At 42.3% G+C, this 21,816-nt stretch overlaps 1 protein-coding gene across 1 annotated transcript; it reads right to left on the bottom strand.

The window, feature by feature from the left end:
- Window positions 1-1,381: 1,381 nt before the first annotated feature.
- On the bottom strand, window positions 1,382-21,072 carry LOC106579409 (pituitary tumor-transforming gene 1 protein-interacting protein). Its single transcript, XM_014159301.3, has 7 exons — window positions 20,769-21,072; window positions 20,418-20,464; window positions 19,643-19,751; window positions 11,113-11,221; window positions 10,074-10,139; window positions 6,416-6,462; window positions 1,382-1,955 (listed from the first exon to the last, which is right to left on the bottom strand). The coding sequence occupies exons 1-7, from the start codon at window positions 20,881-20,883 to the stop codon at window positions 1,906-1,908; spliced, it is 543 nt and encodes a 180-aa protein (XP_014014776.1). The 5' UTR covers window positions 20,884-21,072; the 3' UTR covers window positions 1,382-1,905.
- Between the last annotated feature and the right edge of the window lie 744 nt (window positions 21,073-21,816).

Here is a 21,816-nt window from a genome sequence, read left to right as displayed (position 1 = left end):
AAATTGCCATCGATAAAATGCAAATCATTGTGTGTAGCTTATACCTGCCTAAATTTGCGCACTAAGAGAAATAAGGTTTTGTGCATATGGAACATTTATTTTATTTCAGCTCATGAAACATGGGACCAACACTTTACATGTTAAGTTTCTATTTTTGTTCATTGTAGCAATGACTGGAAGTCTATGGGTATCTGCTAGCGAAAGTACCTCCAACATCCTTCATACCGGACAGACATAAAAATGCTATCTACGAGTTCATCTGACTCAGCGAAAGTAGGTATAGGGCATCATTGCCTAAATCCCAAAGTATCCCTTTAATGACCAAACTTTCTATAGCAGCACCGCCATTAAGATGTCGAATGGCTATACAGGGAAGTAAATTGGCTAACATGAGGTCATTATAAGGACAGACAACTCCATCCAGACATCCGGTAGATTGGGGTGTGTTTACGAATAAAGGATGGAGAGGCTGTGGACACCTGCACGTCAAACATCTAATTCCAAAATCATGGGCATTAATACGGAGGTGCTGCTGGGAAGGCTTTCCACTAGATGTTGGAACATTTCTGCAGGGACTTGCTTCCATTCAGCCACAAGAGCATTTGTGAGGTCGGGCGCTGATGTTGGGCGATTAGGCCTGGCTCGCAGTCAGCATTCCAATTCATCCCAAAGGTGTTCGATGGGCTCTGTGCAAGCCAATCAAGTTCTTCCACACCAATCTTGACGAACCATTCCTGTATGGACCTCACTTTGTGCACGGGAGCATTAATCATGCTGAAACAGGAAAAGGCCTTCCCCCAAATTGTTGCCACAAAGTTGGAAGCACAGAATCGTCTAGAATGTCATTGTATGCTGGAGCATTAAGATTTCCCTTCACTGAAACCAAGGGGCCTAGAATGAACAATGAAAAACAGCCCCAGACCATTATTCCTCCTCCACCAAACTTTAAAGTTGTCACTAAGCATTCAGGTAGTTAGCATGCACCTGGCATCCCCCTGGCATCCCCCAAACCCAGATTCATCTGTCAGACTGCCAGATGGTGAGTGATTCATCACTCCAGAGAATGCGTTTCCACTGCTTTAGAGTCCAATTTACATTTACATTTTAGTCATTTAGCAGACGCTCTTATCCAGAGCGACTTACAGTAGTGAATGCATACATTTCATACCATTTCATGCATTTTTTTTTTTTCTACTGGCCCCCCGTGGGAATCGAACCCACAACCCTGGCGTTGCACACACCATGCTGGCGTTGCAAACACCATGCTCTACCAACTGAGCCACAACTGAGCCAACGGCGGTGAGCTTTACACCACTCCAGGCGACGCTTGGCATTGTGCATGGTGATCTTACGCTTGTTGTTAAGTCGTTAAAATTCTACATTAAAATAAACATTTTATTAGGAAATGTATCAGATTGAGCATAGATTATGATGTTCTTGGTTTATGAAATATATACAAAGCGCAATCGCACTCACAGATATTACAGTAATTTAAAACAAAGGCATTTAAATCAGATTTCACAAAAATACAAAGAATGTGCAGAAAGTTAAGAAGCTCCACTCAGTGCCATGTCTCCAACAGCAAACTAAATATTACAAACTTCCTCAAACTTCTTAATCGTGTGACAAACGTAACATTTTCTCAACCTGGAAATCATTTTCATTCAGAACCTAAAATGAATGAATAAAAACTGCATTTAATAATTATAGGCAAAGGTTTGATTTAGATGAATCATGATGATAGACCGGTCTTGATATATAGGTGTTTGTGTGTCTCTCAGAGTAGGGTGTCTCTGCTCTCTAAGCTAAAACAGTCAGCAGGACAGGATGATAGTCAGTCCAAACAGGATGGAGCAGAGTAGAGCAGGGCCATCTGAACAACTTCTCTTCACATAGGTTTCTGGTTTACTCATTTTCAAACTTGCTGTATGGGTGGTCAGAGTCAGGGACAAGACCTGTAAAAACAAAGAGAGAGAGAGAAATAAAAAGGAGAGATGGGGAACATTGAAAAACAGTGATTAGAAGCTGTTGTGTTATGACTGGGCTGTGTAGGGTTGTACAGAGGCTGGCTAGAGCATAGAGATCCTATTAAAAGTTCCAGAATGTGGTCAAAATGGCAACCATATTGGTCAGGGAAAAATCCAAAACGAGTCTAATTGGAATGAAAGGCAGTAGAGGCATAATCCTGACTTTACATATGTAGGGAAAAAAAGTATGGGACGTGATATCAGAAATTGTGTAATAAAATGGTCTACCTAAAATACTTTCATAATTATAAATAGAGTTTGTAATGGGGTTTTTACAAATGTTATGTTTAAATAGCCTCTAAAATATTAGCAAACAGACCACAAATGTCAAATGTTTTGTTATCTTGGAAAACTATATATATTTGTATTTTTTTTTATTTAACTAGGCAAGTCAGTTACGAACAAATTCTTATTTACATTGAGGGCCTACACCCAAACCTGGACGACGCTGGGCCAATTGTGCGCTGCCCTATGCGTCTCCCAATCACGGCCGGATTCGAACCAGGGACTGTAGTGACGCCTCTTACACTGAGATGCAGTGCCTTAGACCGCTGCGCCACTCGGGAGCCCTAATGATACAATCAGTACTTGTTGCATTTACAACTTGTCTAAGACCTATCATCAACTGATATCAGCCAGTGTATGGATGTGGATTGACTGCATTGTTCGAATGGAATGTTGGCAAATTTGTTGTTAAGTTAAAACACTAATGGAATCATTCCTCTAAAATGGCCTGGCTAGCTAGTTAACAAACAAACATACAGTGCAGATCAATTCTTCAAATTCATTATTTTACACAATATCTTATCACAGCACTGGCAAACCATGGTAGACCAACTCCCTGACAAAAAGGCAAAAATGTATCCCATCATAAGAAGGTTCATGTCCATTGTAGTATTCTACACTGCTCAAAAAAATAAAGGGAACACAAAAAAACATATCCTAGATCTGAATGAATGAAATAATCTTAAATACTTTTTTTCTTTACATAGTTGAATGTGCTGACAACAAAATCACACAAAAATAATCAATGGAAATCCAATTTATCAACCCATGGAGGTCTGGATTTGGAGTCACACTCAAAATTAAAGTGGAAAACCACACTACAGGCTGATCCAACTTTGATGTAATGTCCTTAAAACAAGTCAAAATGAGGCTCAGTAGTGTGTGTGGCCTCCACGTGCCTGTATGACCTCCCTACAACGCTTGGGCATGCTCCTGATGAGGTGGCGGATGGTCTCCTGAGGGATCTCCTCCCAGACCTGGACTAAAGCATCCGCCAACTCCTGGACAGTCTGTGGTGCAATGTGGCATTGGTGGATGGAGCGAGACATGATGTCCCAGATGTGCTCAATTGGATTCAGGTCTGGGGAACGGGCGGGCCAGTCCATAGCATCAATGCCTTCCTCTTGCAGGAACTGCTGACACACTCCAGCCACATGAGGTCTAGCATTGTCTTGCATTAGGAGGAACCCAGGGCCAACCACACCAGCATATGGTCTCACAAGGGGTCTGAGGATCTCATCTCGGTACCTAATGGCAGTCAGGCTACCTCTGGCAAGCACATGGAGGGCTGTGCAGCCCCCCAAAGAAATGCCACCCCACACCATGACTGACCCACCGCCAAACCGGTCATGCTGGAGGATGTTGCAGGCAGCAGAACGTTCTCCACGGCGTCTCCAGACTCTGTCACGTCTGTCACATGTGCTCAGTGTGAACCTGCTTTCATCTGTGAAGAGCACAGGGCGCCAGTGGCGAATTTGCCAATCTTGGTGTTCTCTGGGAAATGCCAAACGTCCTGCACGGTGTTGGGCTGTAAGCACAACCCCCACCTGTGGACGTCGGGCCCTCATACCACCCTCATGGAGTCTGTTTCTGACCGTTTGAGCAGACACATGCACATTTGTGGCCTGCTGGAGGTCATTTTGCAGGGCTCTGGCAGTGCTCCTCCTGCTCCTCCTTGCACAAAGGCAGAGGTAGCGGTCCTGCTGCTGGGTTGTTGCCCTCCTACGGCCTCCTCCATGTCTCCTGATGTACTGGCCTGTCTCCATGCTCTGGACACTACGCTGACAGACACAGCAAACCTTCTTCCCACAGCTCGCATTGATGTGCCATCCTGGATGAGCTGCACTACCTGAGCCACTTGTGTGGGTTGTAGACTCAGTCTCATGCTACCACTAGAGTGAAAGCACCGCCAGCATTCAAAAGTGACCAAACATCAGCCAGGAAGCATAGGAACTGAGAAGTGGTCTGTGGTCACCACCTGCAGAACCACTCCTTTATTGGGGGTGTCTTGCTAATTGCCTATAATTTCCACCTGTTGTCTATTCCATTTGCACAACAGCATGTGAAATGTATTGTCAATCAGTGTTGCTTCCTAAGTGGACAGTTTGATTTCACAGAAGTGTGATTGACTTGAAGTTACATTGTGTTGTTTAAGTGTTCCCTTTATTTTTTTGAGCAGTGTATATAGTTACATTGTCTAGGGGTGGTACAGAGGCTGCCAAGGGGTGGTACAGAGGCTGCCAAGGGGTGGTACAGAGGCTGCCAAGGGGTGGTACAGAGGCTGCCAAGGGGTGGTACAGAGGCTGCCAAGATGGGAATGTGGTGCAGGTCACTAGGTGTTTGATCTCTGAGGATTGACTGAGTGAAAAGGCACACACAGGTAGAGATTTACACTGTGAGTCTGGTCCTCCTGAAATGCAACAGACGTTGAGTTGACTTCACTCAGACATTAAGCAGAACCTACTCGTATACACACACACACACACACACACACACACACACACACACACACACACACACACACACACACACACACACACACACACACACACACACACACACACACACACACACACACACACACACACACACACACACACACACACACCCTCGTTTGAGTAGCAGACAAATGCCAAGCGGTCCCTAATGTACATAGACTTCAGTTAGCAGGAGGCATGTGAAGGAGACCACCATCCATCACTCTGTCATATTGTCCATAAAGAAAATCACAATTGATGTGGAACTGCAACCAATAGTACAGAACCATGTTATTAACACATACACACACCTCGAGAACGTGAAGGCAATGTATGGAAAGATCTCAAACTTGACAACGCATCAATACCAGAAATATTCACTATGAATATGGAACAACGGGGATCCTGTCTTTCTATCTGCTCTCTAGTCACTTTTCAGAGAGCTTTAGAGTTATGCTACCCCCTTCTCACACTTAACCAGAAGCAGATGTCTTCATACAACCCCCCCCAGGGTCAGAGGCCTAGCATAGAGCAGAGGTCACAGTATCAGACCCCAGGGACACTCTACCCTGTTTGTCTCATAACTCCCATAATTCCTATAGACTGAAAAACGCCAGTGACTTTCCCAAAATGTCTAGGTTTTCCAAAAAACCTTTGTTGGATAATTCCTGGAATAAGCAGGAAGTCCGGGAATCCCACCCGCATTTCAGTCAACCTTGGGACTGACTGCAGTGCTCATATGTCCCATCATTCCTATTCACCCCAGGGAGCCCTCTGCCCTACAGACTGCTGTTCATTCCTAGTCACCTCACCTCTCTGCTCTCCCCACTCTCCTACACTGTCTGGCACACTGAATAAACCAGCTATCCGAGCTTTACGGGTTGTTACAGTATTCAGAATCAAGATATTACCTGAGACTGAGTTGGCCTGTGTTTCTGTATCAATGTTTCAACATAGGGAACTGTGTGTGTTGAGCTGACCTGTACTAACATGCAGATGTTAATGAGATGCCCAGTATCTGACATCCAAAGTGTGATGCATCGTGTTAGAATTGATTTCGAGAGACTTGAGGTAGAGTAACCAATATGTGGGCTGCGTTGGCTTGCTTTGGGACACGTTCACTACGCTGAATAATGCATTCATGTGACCGAGGATGGAAATTCAATAAGCAACACCTTAGAAAATATGGAAATGGACGGCCCTATGGATAGAGGACAATGAATGCCGAACGCTCATCCCATTACACCCATGTAAAGTACATCAGGCCACAGAACAGTAAGAGGCTTGTAAATGTACAGTCTCAGAAGACTTTCATATCAGGTGAAGTAGAGCAAGGTCATTGGGTCAGGTTATATGAGGAGGTGTATCTTGGGTCTAATTGCATAAGAGGTTAGAGGGACTTGGTTCATATCAGATACACAATAAGTTGCAAGTAAAAGTTGAGACATACCACTGTATACATTTATGTAGTTCTGTCCTTGAGCTGTTCTGTGTCACGTTTCATGTTGTGTGTGGACCCCAGGAAGAGTAGCTGATGCTATGCAACAGTTAATATGGATCCTAATAAAATAGCTAAAATAATGATATTATCGTAACTTCTATACATGTAGAGAGGGAGATACGTACCATACTTCTTACGGATGTCATCATGCCTCACCTTCCTCTCCACCTTCCTGTCAGAGTAGAGGACAATGCTGGTCATGCTCTATCACACAGTAACAAGACAATAAGCAACACTGGAACATGTAATAACCCGCTGACAGAAGAACACAGTGCAGGATAATGAACAGTAGGAAATGAAGGATTTATAAAGTCTTCTCAGTCAGTACTTCTGGGTAATGTAGGATTTATAAAGTCTTCTCAGTCAGTACAGATTGTGAATACAAGCCTCATACTATATAAACCACCAGTCAGTGAGCACTGTTACATGCACACAATTACACAATTATTGTAGATAGTCAGATTAATATAATAGTTTGTTTTAAACGTTGACATGTCTTGCAAGAAGAACGATTTCCCAAATAATCCTTACATCGACACATCTGAACAAGACATTTGATAAATGCAGAAAATCGCCAAATGAAATAGAATTCTACCACAGCGACCATGTTATTTTTTCGAAGCCCATTTGAAGAACCTTGGTGTGATCCTGGACAACACCCTGTCGTTCTCCACTAACATCAAGGCGGTGACCCGATCCTGTAGGTTCATGCTCTACAACATTCGCAGAGTACGACCCTGCCTCACACAGGAAGCGGCGCAGGTCCTAATCCAGGCACTTGTCATCTCCCGTCTGGATTACTGCAACTCGCTGTTGGCTGGGCTCCCTGCCTGTGCCATTAAACCCCTACAACTCATCCAGAACGCCGCAGCCCGTCTGGTGTTCAACCTTCCCAAGTTCTCTCACGTCACCCCGCTCCTCCGCTCTCTCCACTGGCTTCCAGTTGAAGCTCGCATCCGCTACAAGACCATGGTGATTGCCTACGGAGCTGTGAAGGGAACGGCACCTCCATACCTTCAGGCTCTGATCAGGCCCGACACCCAAACAAGGGCACTGCGTTCATCCACCTCTGGCCTGCTGGCCCCCCTACCTCTGAGGAAGCACAGTTCCCGCTCAGCCCAGTCAAAACTGTTCGCTGCTCTGGCACCCCAATGGTGGAACAAGCTCCCTCACGACGCCAGGACAGCGGAGTCAATCACCACCTTCCGGAGACACCTGAAACCCCACCTCTTTAAGGAATACCTAGGATAGGATAAAGTAATCCTTCTAACCCCCCCCCCCCTTAAAAGATTTAGATGCACTATTGTAAAGTGGTTGTTCCACTCGATATCATAAGGTGAATGCACCAATTTGTAAGTCGCTCTGGATAAGAGCGTCTGCTAAATGACTTAAATGTAAATGTAAAATGATTCTGAGGACATATAAAGTTTATATGTAAAAACAAACCGTTAAATTTTTCCTAACTCACTTCACTCGTGCATAAGAGGGAGGCTTGTGCTACCGGTGCTGGCACATGTGCAGATCAATTACACTGCTGGAACACGGATTAAGCTGTTTACATGCCCTAATAATTCCAGATTGCTTAGAAAACCAGGTGTTATAATCGGCGTATGCTTACTTCGATGTAGACCGTATGCTGATTAAGCTAAGCAGACAAAGGTGTTTACATGGCTATTGCCATACTTGGCCTACTGCCATAATCACTTTAATATCCAATTATTAGTGTGCATGTAAACGTACTCAGTCAGTGGGTGTTTCTGCTAAACTTGTTACATGTTGTTTCACACTGCCGCTTTTAGCACCTCAGCTTTCTCACCAGTGACACTTCACAGTCCCTGCACCATACTCCCCAGCCTCCTCAGAGGAGCCCCGCTTAATGGAAGAACTTTGCCCAAGCTGCAAATACCTTATCAAGTCAACTAATGGACTGCAGTGACTGCAGTAGTGGAAATATGAAATATGGATGTCAAAAGCAATCAATAACCAAAGTGGCATCTATATCTGTGCTCTACAAACCAAAAGTTGACTCCAGCCTCCATCTTGCTGAACGAAGCTGCCATGCCTTAGTGGCAGCATTAAGCCTTTAGACATCTGACATTATTTAAGGCGGCTTTAGTGTCATTGTTTACCTCCCCGTGGCCCCTGATAGAGGCTCGTAAAGAACAAGACGCTGTGTTTTACACCGGCATTGCCAGCAGTAGGTGAAATACGAGCACAGGGCAGGCTGAGGAGCCTGCCACCCAGCCATCGCTCTAACTTTATGGGGGACACAAAGGAGGCAGGGAGGGGAGGTGGTTGTGATTGTTTTGTTGGTCCCTCCAGGGACGTAAATTCACTGGGCACCAGTGGCAGTCCCACACAAAGACAGACAGTGTAAATCAATCTGGGCTCTTTAATGCCAGGTAGTGATCTGGGGAGCAGCAATCAGAGGAGGCAGGCAGGCTGACAACACAGGGAGCAGAGAGGAGCAGAGGCTGTCCTGACCACCATCTGTCTCCTCCACCCCCCTCCCTCTCAGCTGACTGACTCCCACATAACCATGCACCAAGGCAACAAGTGGGCGGGAGCAGGCAGGGAGAGTGACCGGAAGAAAATGAAAAAGAGCGAGAGGGATGAATACAATCTCAAAGACTCAAGTGCACTGTCTTTCTAAACTCACTCTCTAACACTGTCTTAGACCTCCCTAAACCCCTTGGTTTGATAGGGAGTCAGGACAAACTTAACCTAAACCCTGTGTTATTTCAATGGGACATTCTCCAACATAGAGATCCAGTAAGAGTCGGTGGAGTTTGGATGGTGGGGATGTGGTAACTTATGTCTGTTAAGGTGTTCTGTAGAACGTTCCCCATCTGTGGCTCAGATGACAGAGGGCTCAGAGCTCTTAGCTGTGTCCTAACCTCTCCATCTGCAGACTCTGGGGACGTGCTGTAATCTCTCTAGAGGCTCCCTCCTCTCCCATGGTGCATAAAACAGGCCTGGGTCCTCTCTGTTCCCATCAGAACAGCAGGTCAGTACACCAACACAGACTATGGTGGTTTGATCCACATCAGGAACTGACTGAGTGAGTCTACTCTACATTCCCTGGCTTGATAGAAGAAAGGTTCAGAGGCTGGTTTAATTCAGAAACACACAGTGAGCCAAGACTCCCCAGTACACCACGCAGCACGTGACATGATACATTTACTGTACCGACTGTCTTTCTGCATGACTGACTGCTCACCACGTTAAACAACACATCAAGCTATCCTCGGTGGACGACAGGCAGGAAAACATTTAAAGAAAGGATGAAACATTTATGTAAAGGGAGTGATTCAGTGTAGGAGGAAGTGTGGCTCAGAATCCCATTTCTACCACTACACTATGTAGTAGCACGTTCTATATTTAAACACACACTGATCAAAGTGCAGCTGCTGAAGACTAAGAGCTGGAATCAGTGATTACAATCCTCTCGGTTGGTGTTTGGGGACACACACACAGTATTTCTCCTGTGGACGGTGTTGCTTGAAGAGCCGCAGGCACAGCTCACCAACTGTTCAAATCCCCAACCCTGACAGAGAACGTCTCTATAGATCACCAGCAGCAGAGTAGAAAACTTTGAATCTGACCAGGTAGCTGTGGGAAGTGCTTTCCATCATTGAAACAGATACAAGCACCTCCCCAAAAATCTAAGCAACTAACAGTGTGGGCTCACACAAATCATTGTGTTGATAAAATGGGGCATCTTTTAGTAGTAGTTTGAAAGCCTTTGTGAAGCTGAGTGTGTGATAACTAATGAATACTTACCGTTCATCAGCACGCTGTCTGATCTCCCCTCTCCTCCTGGCAAACCTCTCCTCATCTCTGTCTGGCCTGGTGAGACACAGAGACACAGGCAGCGTTACAATCACCTTGAAACATCACGTTTACAGACAGAGACACTAGCACAGATTGGTCTGAGAACACACTTTCCTTGTACAGTATATGATATACTTTGTCTCCAAGTGGAAATGAGACTTAGTATTCCTTGTCAACAATAACACTGCAAGATCTGTTGTATAGAATGGCTGTTGCTGTTGCTCTTAACTTTGCATAGATGATGCCAACAAAAAGCAATCCTGTCATTCTGCTGCTTGTGTTTAACGCAAAAAGTGAGGCTGCTGTTGTGTAAGCTTGGAAAGGGGATAGGTTCTGACAGGTGAGAGGTTCTGCTGGGGAGACGAGAGAGGTGTCATCTTTGTTAATTGGATGCAATCTTAAAATGGAACAAATTATGCCAATATATGCAGAGGCCTTCCAATGATTGGGAGGTGAGAAATATGAACTGTGTGGAACTTCATTTTGGACAGACATGTTGTTTCATCTTCACAGCCTTCATGTTTATTTAGGATAGATGATTGAGATGCACAGAGCGGCTGCATTTAAATGGCTGCCAATCAGGGTGTCAGGCCAGCAAGCATTTGATTGACATGCCGTTTTAAAACATTCCACTTTGTGGTGACAGTTTCTTCTTCCTCCCTCCTAGCGTCGCATAACAATCAGGGCAGGATCAGCATCCAGCACTGCACCTACCTGTTTTAATAAAAGGGTATAACCACTGTACATGGATGGTGCATGTTAATAGAGATCTGCATTTTGAATAATCTGATGCTGGATGCAACAAAGGATATGCAGAATATCAGCACATTTATGAGGAGTCTGAGGTATTGAAAGACATAGTTATTAGTGTGGAGGTTTTCCTAGGATTATGAACAAGACCGACTGATAAAACCCTTGCCATTCTTTGCAAGTATGCCTTAATATTAGGCTAGACAGGGCAATTTGGTGACATCACTTCCTGTCTTACCCCGATTGATGTTTCTTGCAGCAACAGCAGCAGCAGCAACAGACTGTGATGCTGATGATGATGGTCCCGCCTAACACTGCCATGGCGATGATCAGGGCCTCGAAGTTCACTGGAACAGAGAAAAGGTCAAGGGTCAAGATATGAACAAATAACAACATGCTTCAAAGTTATTTGACTTAAGTGAATTTCACAAACTATCCTTTATCAAGGATGAAGAAAACATTTAATTATTTGATTTGATTCTCTTTTAGTCCCCATTTGGACTAATCTTCCAGGAGTCCTTAAAAATTAAAATACAATTTATATACAAAACACATTTCACATATAACACACTATTACAAACATACATAGTATACTAACATAATGAACCAATAAATACTCAAATCTAAAAAAATATTGATTCTTCATCTACTGTAATCCCACAACATTTCTGTGTATTATATTTAAATCATTTAAAAATATGTTTAAATGTATATATTGAAAGGTTTCTGATTTGCTCAGTTAATTTATTCCATTTCTTTATTGCTCTAAATCGAAATGTTCTTTTGCCCATTTCTCTTTTCTGTCTGGATAACGCATAGATGGTGGACAATCTATTCCTAGTATTTACGGAATGTCTCTCTCTTACCAACTGATTACAGTTGTGAATAGAACTTGGCTGTTTTAAATGATGTATATGAAATAAAATAAGCATGTTTTTTTCAATTATCTTGTTGATTGATGACCAACAAAGAACATTGCGCATGACTGCAACAGAAGAACCATATCTCCACCGTAAAACAATCCTTGCTGCTTTGTTCTGTGCAATCTGCATCCTCCTAACTTCACTTGCTGATGCATTTCCCCAGACCACAGAACAGTAGTTCACCTGACTCTCAATTAATGCTTGGGTTATTTGCTTAAGAATTTTTCCTGGAAAATATGTAGCTATCCTTCTGATTATACATGCTGTTTTAATATATATATTTTTTTACATAGATTAGTTATTTGAGACGACCATGATAAGCAGTTGTCTAGCTGCACTCCCAATAGTTTGGTTTCTGCCACTTGTTCAATTTGTACTCCTCCCATACTTAATTGTATCCCATGCTGTTTTGGCCTTTTCCTAGTGGAACAGACCAACATAACTTTGGTTTTCTTGGTGTTTAAAACAAGTTTGTTCTGGCAAACCCACTCCCTGATATTCTCCAAATCTCCTTGTAAAGCTTGCTGTACCTGTTGAACCGATTGTCTTGCTGCATAAATTGTAGTATCATCTGCAAATATAGTAGCTTGAGTTTCAGCTAAGGCATAGGGAAGGTTGTTGGTATATATTAAATAAAGAAGTGGCCCAAGGCAGCTGCCCTGCGGTATTCCACAGTTTAACACGAGGGGAAGAAAATGAACCATTGATATAGGTGGACTGTTTCCTGTCAGTTAGATATGACTGTACCCAATTCAATGCTACCTCCTTAAAACCATAATGCATTAATTTTGTCAAAATTATTTCATGATCCACTAAATCAAATGCTGCACTGAAATCTAAAAATAGTACACCCACAAACTTGCCATTATCCATAGCATTGAGCCACTGGTCAGTCATGTCAACCAATGCAGTGGTAATGGAATGGTTTTTGCGACAAGTATGCTGATTGGCTGTAATCAGATCATTATTTTCCATGTACTCCCATATTTGTTTACTCACAATAACCTCCAATATCTTACTGAGTGTAAGGAGTAGACTAATTGGTCGACTATTGGCAGGAGTAATGGGTTCTTTGCAGTCTTTCGGACTAGGACACAGTTTTGCATGCTTCCATACATTTGCAAACATCCCCTTTTCCAGTGACCAATAAAATATGTATCTCAGTGGAACTGCAATCTGGGGAGCAGCACAGCGAAGCAAAAAATTAACCTGTAGATTTCCCATCAGGTAATGACTTCAATAGGTTTAACACCTCCTCCACTGACACCGTTTGCAGACTAAAAGAGCAGATCTTGTTGCTCATAATATGATCATCAATCCATTGGACAATAGCTTGTTTGGAAGAATGTATGTTTACATTGTTGCTCAGTAAATTCATTTTCTTTGTAAAAAAAAAAATTAAAAATCGGCAAAATTGGCAATATCAACTGGTTTTGTTATTATTCTCCCGTCAACCTCCACACTAGATGGGCATGATGAGATAGATGTACCAAGTAAGCCCTTAACTGTGTTCCATACCTTTTTAGAATCATTTTTATAATCAATAAAAGCATTGTTGTAAAATAACTTTTTTTTCCCTTTCGATTGAATTTAACTGCATACTTATGCAATGTTCTATAATTCTGTTCATCAATTTCTAATTTTGACTTGGCTGCTAAGAATTTTGACATATTTCTTTGAGAAAAAGCCTTACCCAGTTCATCATCAATCCATGGAGATGGACGAGCACCAACTGTACTCTTTCTTATAGGGGCATGATGGTCCATTACTTCAGTGAGCAAATCAATAAAACATTCTGTAGCGCGATTTAAATCATCCTCTAGATAAATCAGCTCCCAGGGTACAGCAGCCAAATCATTTTGAAATAGCTCATGATTAAATGTTTTAAAATTTCTCTTGACCACAATCCTAGGGGGTTTCTTTGGAACCTTGGTGTTCATGGTTATGGTCACAGTATTATGGTCTGTCCAGCCCACTGGCATTGATCTGGCTTTTAAGCATTGCAATGGTATATTACAGAAAATCAGATAAATGCATGTGTCTGAACGATGACCCAACTTAATTGATGATCTAGTAGTATCATTAACCATTTGTTTCAAACCACAGTTCTCCGCATATCTCATCAATTTTGTTCTATTCGAATTATTGTGATCCTTCCAATTTATATTAAAAATCACCCAAGATAAATATATCTCTGTTGCTATCTGTGGCCTGGTCAAACCCAGTACATAAGTCATCCAGATAGGACACCTTAGAGCTAGGAGGTCTATACACACATCCCACCAATATGGCTGCCAGGTGAGGCAGATGTACCTGAGCCTATAGTGCCTCTACGTGACATACATTAAGGTCATCCCTCCTCTTAAAAGGTATATGATTCTGAATATACAGTGCTACACCCCCACCATTCCTATTCCTATCCCTTATAAGTAGACTATATCTATGAATGTTAATTTGCCCATAATTTACAGATGCATCTAAATGCATTTCGGTCAAAGCCAAAATAGGAATATTATTTATTTTGACCAAGTTAAAAACCTCATGTATTTTGTTAGGAAGGCTACATACATTAACCTGAGCTATATGCAGCCCTTTCCTTATCAAGTGGAGATCAATAGAGCATGTATTCGTTAAGGTTGAAGTTGTCATGATACACTACAACACACTACAACACACAAACTCAAATTTGAACATTAAATCAAAATAGCCAGGGAGTTACTCGAGAGTCCCGATACAATTGCCCGTTGATATAGTTTATCCATCACCATGGAGACTCGTTGATTCAGGCAATGTTTTTCCTTCATGATGGGATATAGTTTTTTTCTCCTTTCATTGATCTCGGTGGGGAAGTGATCATTCATTCCAAAATCAGTGTTTCTGAGTTCTCTGCCCATGTTCTTTGTCATTTCATTTTGCTTAAATTTGCCAAAACAGGCAATAATAGCCCGTGGCCTATTTCCAGAGGCCTTACCTATTCTATGGACTCTGGAGAAAGTGACATTACGCACAACATCAGTGGGCAGTTTTAGTTGAGTTGACATAAAGTCTCGGACTGTGTCCTCACAGCCTCTGCTGTTGTCATTCTCCGGTATCCCTGAAAATATTAGATTGTCCCGCATTGATCGACACTGTACATCAAGCAAGGTTTCTTTAAGTTGTTTGTTCTCCCTTTGTACCACCTCCACCTTGCTATGAATAGAGTCTACAGTACCTTTTTCAGCGCCGCGTTCCTTCCTTAGATCATCAATCTGGCGTTGGCTGAATTCTAGACTAGCACATAATGCATTGATGTCCTCTCGTAATATATCCAAGATATCAAGTTCGGCAAGCCTTTCATTGATGGATTTTAACAAGTCAACATCCATATCAGTAAACCTCTCCCCACTCGCGCCCTCTTACTAGGGGATGGTTTGGTTCCATCGTTGATACCTATTGGCCAACCTGGTTTTGGTTTGTTTTGTTGATTGTCCTTAACAGTGCTCGAGTCCTCCGAAGCCAGCGACATGTTTCTAAGAGTTTGTAAGTATCTCTCGTCAATGAATCGTTCAAGCTCTTCAATGGATTCTGAATCATCCAGCGTGTTTACAGGCAGAGTTAAACACACAAACATATTGTTCAGCCGCAACTGCGGGGCCTAGCGACTGCTAGATGCTATGTTGATGTAACATGCCACTGTGTATGTTTTCCTCCAAGCATCCCAGCTCTAAAAATGTCTATTCATTGACTTATTATGAGACCATAAGTGGAAAAAATACCCCCCCCCAAAAATGCAGGAAATAGAAAAGGAAATTAGTTACAGTTACTGTTGCGTCACCAACCACCAAACAGGAAATGGGCTGTCTTCATCATTCTAGATTGCAGCCGATAATGATTGCAGCCGATAATGTGATTATGCATTTATTCTATCAATATGTAGGTATATGACTAATAAACCCATGAGGAATCAAACAGATCCAAATGAGGGGTGCAGACTGCACTGATGCTGATTGGTTGAGCAAGTCAGATATGCAGTATTATTTAATAAGCCTGAGCAATACCAGCCTGTGATTGAGCGATATGAAAAGCTCAGTTTGGCACTCAGACTACTAATTCAACAATGCACCTTTGTTAGACAATACTGCCACCTGCCGGTGTGTTTTTCAAATTACAAGTGGGGTTTTATGTCAAGATTTTTGTACTTGCTCGATTTGGTTTGGACAAAAGAAATGTTGGTCAAGAATTGTAGCATAATATTCTTCTTACCTTTAGGTTTTGAATGCACGAGTCACAAGTTGAGAAGGCTTTTTAAACTGATTAGTAACTAGTTTGGACGAAGATGGTTGTTTCCAGATTCTCATGTCATAAAACATTGTATTCTCAATTAAATATGCCAATATTTGTGGCAGGGAGATTTTTTTACAAAACAAAATGAAAAGATCTCTTCTTTAACTATTAAAATGATCATAATACTGTGGAATGTATGTTATTCCTTAGTATCTAGCCCTGGTATCTAACCTCATGCTCAGAAACCAGCCAGACACCCCATGCTGTTGTCATCTGTGGCCCAGAGGCCTGTGTTCAGAAGCCCAGCAGGCAGCTCCAGCAGGCAGCCCCAGTGTGTGTGTGTGTGTGTGTGTGTGTGTGTGTGGATCAGTCAGTGGGGTGGCTCTAATCAACACAGAACAGCCAGAGGGGGCAGGCTGGCTGACAGACATCTACTAGGCCTGAAGAAGCCACAGCCTGTTCACCCCGCTACCATCTAGAAGGCGGAGACAATACAGGTGCATCAAAGCTGGGACAGAGAGACTGAAAAACAGCTTCTATCTCCAGGCCATTAGACTGTCAAATAGTCACCACTAGCCGACCTCCGCCCGGGTACCTACCCTGAACTTTAGTCACTGTTACTTGCCAGCTACCACTAAGTACTCTACCCTGCACCTTAGAGACTGCTGCCCTATGTACATAGTCAATGAACACTGGTCACTTTAATCATGTTCACATACTGCACACGTGGATTGTACAATATTTGCACCTTATTCTTAAAAAAAAAAATTCTTCCAAGCTCTGTTAAGTTGGTTGTTGATCATTGCTAGACAGCCATTTAAGTCTTGCCATAAGATTTAAGCCGATTTAAGTGAAAGCTGTAACTGGGCCACTCAGGAACATTCAATGTTGTCTTGGTAAGCAACTCCAGTGTACACTGAGTGTATAAAACATTAGGAATACCTGCTCTTTCTATGACATAGTCCGCCCGGGTGAAAGCTATGATCCCTTATTGATGTGACTTGTTAAATCCACTTCAATCAGTGTAGATGAAGAGGAGACGACAGATTAAAGAAGGATTTTTAAGCCTTGAGACTATTGGAGACATGGATGGTGTATGTGTACCATTCAGAGGGTGAATGGACAAGACGAAAGACTTAAGTGCTTTTGAACAGGGTATGGTAGTAGCTGCCAGGTGACCGGTTTGTGTCAACAACTGCAACACTGCTGTTTTTTTCTTCTTCATGCTCAACAGTTTCCTGTGTGAATCAAGAGTGGTCCATCAGCCAAAGGACATCCAGCCAACTTGACATCTGTGGGAAGCATCTGAGTCAACATGGTCCAGCATTCCTGTGGAACGCTTTCGAAACCTTGTAGAGTCCATGCACAGACTAATTGAGGCTGTTCTGAGAGGAAACGGGGGTTGTTCCTAATGTTTTAGGAAGGTGTTGTTCTTAATGTTTTCTACACTACACAGTGTGTTTCAGGTTATTGTCTTGCTGAAAGGTGAATTTATATCCTAGTGTCTGGTGGAAACAGACAGACAGGGTTTCTTCTAGGATTTTGTCTGTGCTTAGCGCCATTCCATTAATTTTTTTTTATCCTGAAAAACTGACCCAGCCTTAACGATTACAAGCATACCCATAACATGATGCAGCCACCACTATGCTTGAAAATATGGAGTGGTACTCAGCAATGTGTTGTACTGGGTTTGCCCCAAACATAACACTTTGCATTCAGGGCAAAACGTGAATTGCTTTGCCACATTTCTTTCACTATTACTTTGGTGGCTTGTTACAAACACAATGCATATTTTGGAATATTTTTATTCTGTAAAGACTTCCTTCTTTTCACTCTGTCAATTAGGACAGTATAACAGCATACTGTACAATGTTGTTGATCCATACTCAGTTTTCCTATCACAGCCATTAAACCCTAACTGTTTTAAAGTCACTGAACAGTTTCCAACCTCTCAGGCAACTGAGTTAGGAAGGACACCTGTATCTTTATAGTGACTGGGTATGTTGATACACCACCGAAAGTGTAATTAATAACTTCCAAGTTCAAAAAGGATATTCAATGTCTGCTTTTTATTTTTATTTTGACCCATCTACCAATAGGTGCCCTTCTTTGCGAGGCATTGGAAAAATCGCCCTGGTTTTTCTGGTTGAATCTGTGTTTGAAAGTCACTGCTCGATTGAGAGACCATACAGATAATTGCATGAGTGCAGTACCGAGATGAGGTGGTCATTCAAAAAACAGGTTAAACACTATAATTACACTTTGACATTATGGGGTATTGTGTGTAGGCCAGTGACAAACAACCAAATGTAGAAAAGTCAAGGGATGTGAATACTTTCTCAGCAGCCAGTTTATTAGGAACACCACCCAGTTCACAAAAATGGATTGCTCCTACAGACAGTGAGCCACATGGCAGTGGCTTACTATATAAAGCAGGCAGACAGGCAGAGGCATTCCGTTACTGTTCGAACGTTAGAATGGGAAAAACGAGTGACCTAAGCGACTTTGAGCTTGGTATGATCGTCGGTGCCAAACACACCCTTTTCCAGTATCTCAGAAACACACACAGCAGTGTCAAGGGTTTACCAAGAATAGTGGGACAAAAAAAAACATCCAGTCAGCGGTAGTCCTGTGGGCGAAAACAGCTTGTTGATGAGAGAGGTCAAAGAAGAATGGCAAGAATTGTGCAAGCTAACAGGCGGGCCACAAATAATGGGACAGTTCAAAAGTTGTGTGCAGAACTTGTCAGTCCTTGTCAGGGATGGGCTATTGCAGTAGACAACCACACTGGGTTCCACTCCTATCAGCTAAAAACAAGAAGAAGCGGCTCCAGTGGGCACACGATCAGTACATGGTGCATCCTGCCCAGCGTCAACGGTATAGGCTGGTGGTGGTGTAATGGTGTGGGGAATGTTTTCCTGGCACACGTTAGGTCCTGTGATACCAATTGAGCAACATTTTAACACCACACCCTGTAGAATCCATGGACCAAAGAATTCAGGATGTTCTGTATGCAAAGGGTGGGGGGGTCCAACCCAGTGCTAGATGGGTGTACCTAATAAACTGGCCACTGAGTGTATATATTTATATTCCAGACTCAGACATTGCTCATTCTGATACTTCTTAATTTCTTTATTTTGGGGGATTTGTGTGTATTGTTTTGTATTGTTAGGTATTACTGCACTTTTGGAACAAGAAACATAAGCAATTCGCTGCAGCTGCAATAAAACCTACTAAATATTTGTATGCGACCAATAAAATTAGATTATGAACTATGCCAACAAGGCTCCACCATTCACATTCAGATGTACTATTATGTATTAATCTGACTGTTGCTATATTGACCTGAACAGACACCCAACTAAGCATGTGGTCCGCCATGGGCTGATGTGCGTACAGGGCAGGCTTTTGTTCTAGCAAAGCAGTAACACACTTGATTACACTAATCCATGTCTAAATCAAACACAACAATAAGTTGATTAGTACAATCAGGTGTGTTCTTGCTGGGGTGGGACTAAAGCCTGCACCCACATCAGGTCGTCTAACGGGAGGTCCCATCATGTAAAACTTAATTTCACTCACCCCAACACATTCCCCATCGTGCCTGTGACAGTTTACACACTGCAGGTGGAGGCAGAATGTAGCTCACTGGGTAGTCTGTGCACGTGTCGTTGGTCATGCACCACAGGCACTGAGAAAAGACACTCATCATTAGCCTACTACTTCAATTCTCAAAGACGTGATATGTGCAGGATCACCTATTCCCAGCCTTCACCCATGTCCTTGACTGTGTCCATCATTTATTAATATTACTGATTGGGGGTGGGGAATTGATAATTACATAAAGATATTATTTTTGACGATATATCATATTGCATTGTTTTCACAATATCACTATATTACTTTTGAACAAGTTGGCTGTATCTACACCAAAACTCCAGTATGTTTCCTTCAAAGTGTTTTCCATCTTTTTAAATTGGTAGCCAATTTGTTTACAGCACTTTTATTTCGATGACTGATCAAAACTTGTTTTCTCATGGCTCTCTCTTGTCCCTCTGCAGCAGACATACGGTGCGCAATATGTTTGGAACATCAAATCGCAATACATATGGAATAATGAGAATCACAATATATATCGTATCGGCATCTAAGTATCGTGATAATATCGTATGGTGAGGTCCCTCGCAATTCTCTGCCTTCATTTATAGAGTAACTCTTGTACAAAATGGTACAAATTGACATATATATATATATATATATATAGTTTTATTGAACATAGCCTCAGTGCTATAGTTAGTAGCAAGACTATAATGTATATGCTTTACAAATAGGAAGTGTTACATAATATTCTGCTTACCTTTGGGTGTTGAACGCATGAGTCACAAGTTGAGAAGGCTTTGCAAGCTGAAATGAAATGTGTGTTCTTATTTGAATTCAGTAAGTCTTAGCTGTGCCATGCTTAAAACTAGGCTAAATCACCATACTGTCTACAATTGTGCATGTCACACCAACTCAAAGTTGATGATTTTGGCTAACCTAGCAAGCTAACGTTAGCTGATGACGCATTTCAGTTCTAGTTAGCTAACTAGCCATCGAGACCTTACAAGCGACATAATGCAAACAAACAAATAAATGAAACCAGCAACGACAACACTGAATCATGCTGTTGATACATTTCGTAACCAAAAATGTAGGAATAGTATCTTACAATTCAATGGCGTTGGCGTAGTACTAGTGTGACATTCTGCTCGGCTCACGAGGACAAAGGCAACGGCCACAACAACAAGCATTGAGCGCATGATTCCTCTCTCTGTTTTATTCATGTTATGATGCTGTTTTGAATTACTCTATCTAGCTACACTTTCAAAAACAAGCAAAAACGTAACTCCTGGAGTTGTCAAGACCAAGCTAGGAAATCTAAACAAACGACAGTTTGTTCCTGGTTCTCCCCTTAGGTTGAAGATACTTTTCAAAAGGATGAAGAAGAACTTTTCAAAAGGATGAAGAAGAACATACTGACACCTACTGCAGTGCAGGGCGCAGTACAAGCGAGAGTGCTCACATTATCCACCAGGTTGCAGTACAACACCATCAGTCTGGTACCTGCAGAGGAATAAAATATGAATTGAATTTGTCATAGAAATAGTCAGGGTAACTATCAAACCAGTTTCCCATTGAGACCTCACGAGGGTGAGATCTCATTTCCGTCGTCAGATTTAATATGATTCTATGTAGTTAGACTCCATGCCAATAAAGCCTTTTGGATGTAATTTAATTCAGAGAGAGATAAAGGTCATATGTATCTAATTCGAGTCTAATCTGGGTGACCTTCCCTTGCACGCATTCACCACAGTGGTGAATTAACAGGTTAAATGTCGATCCCAACTCATGGTGGTAATGATGCAAGGCTCTCCTTAGAGCTCCAACCTGGCTATCTACAGCAAGGGTTCTGGGGTTACATTTGTGCTACAGTATAGAGAACAAAACTAGCACCTGCCACATTCATCTGTGCTACAGTAGAGATAACAAAACTAGCACCTGCCACATTCATTATTCCTACAAGGTCGATGCCCTAACAACAATGGCAAAAGATAATTGCTTTAATATATAGAGCCAAAAAGCTTTAGATCATTTAAACCAGGCCTAATTCTAGACTGAATTGGTGTCTAATAGCTATCAATTGCCTTGTAATAACATGTTTTGAATGAATAGACTCTCCAATGCCTATAAATAATAATGGATTTTATTATATCTGT

This window comes from Salmo salar, chromosome 02 (genome assembly GCF_965601325.2).
Source record: "Salmo salar chromosome 02, fSalSal1, whole genome shotgun sequence".
Classification (NCBI taxonomy): domain Eukaryota; kingdom Metazoa; phylum Chordata; class Actinopteri; order Salmoniformes; family Salmonidae; genus Salmo; species Salmo salar.
This window is presented reverse-complemented; position numbering and strand designations above follow the sequence as displayed.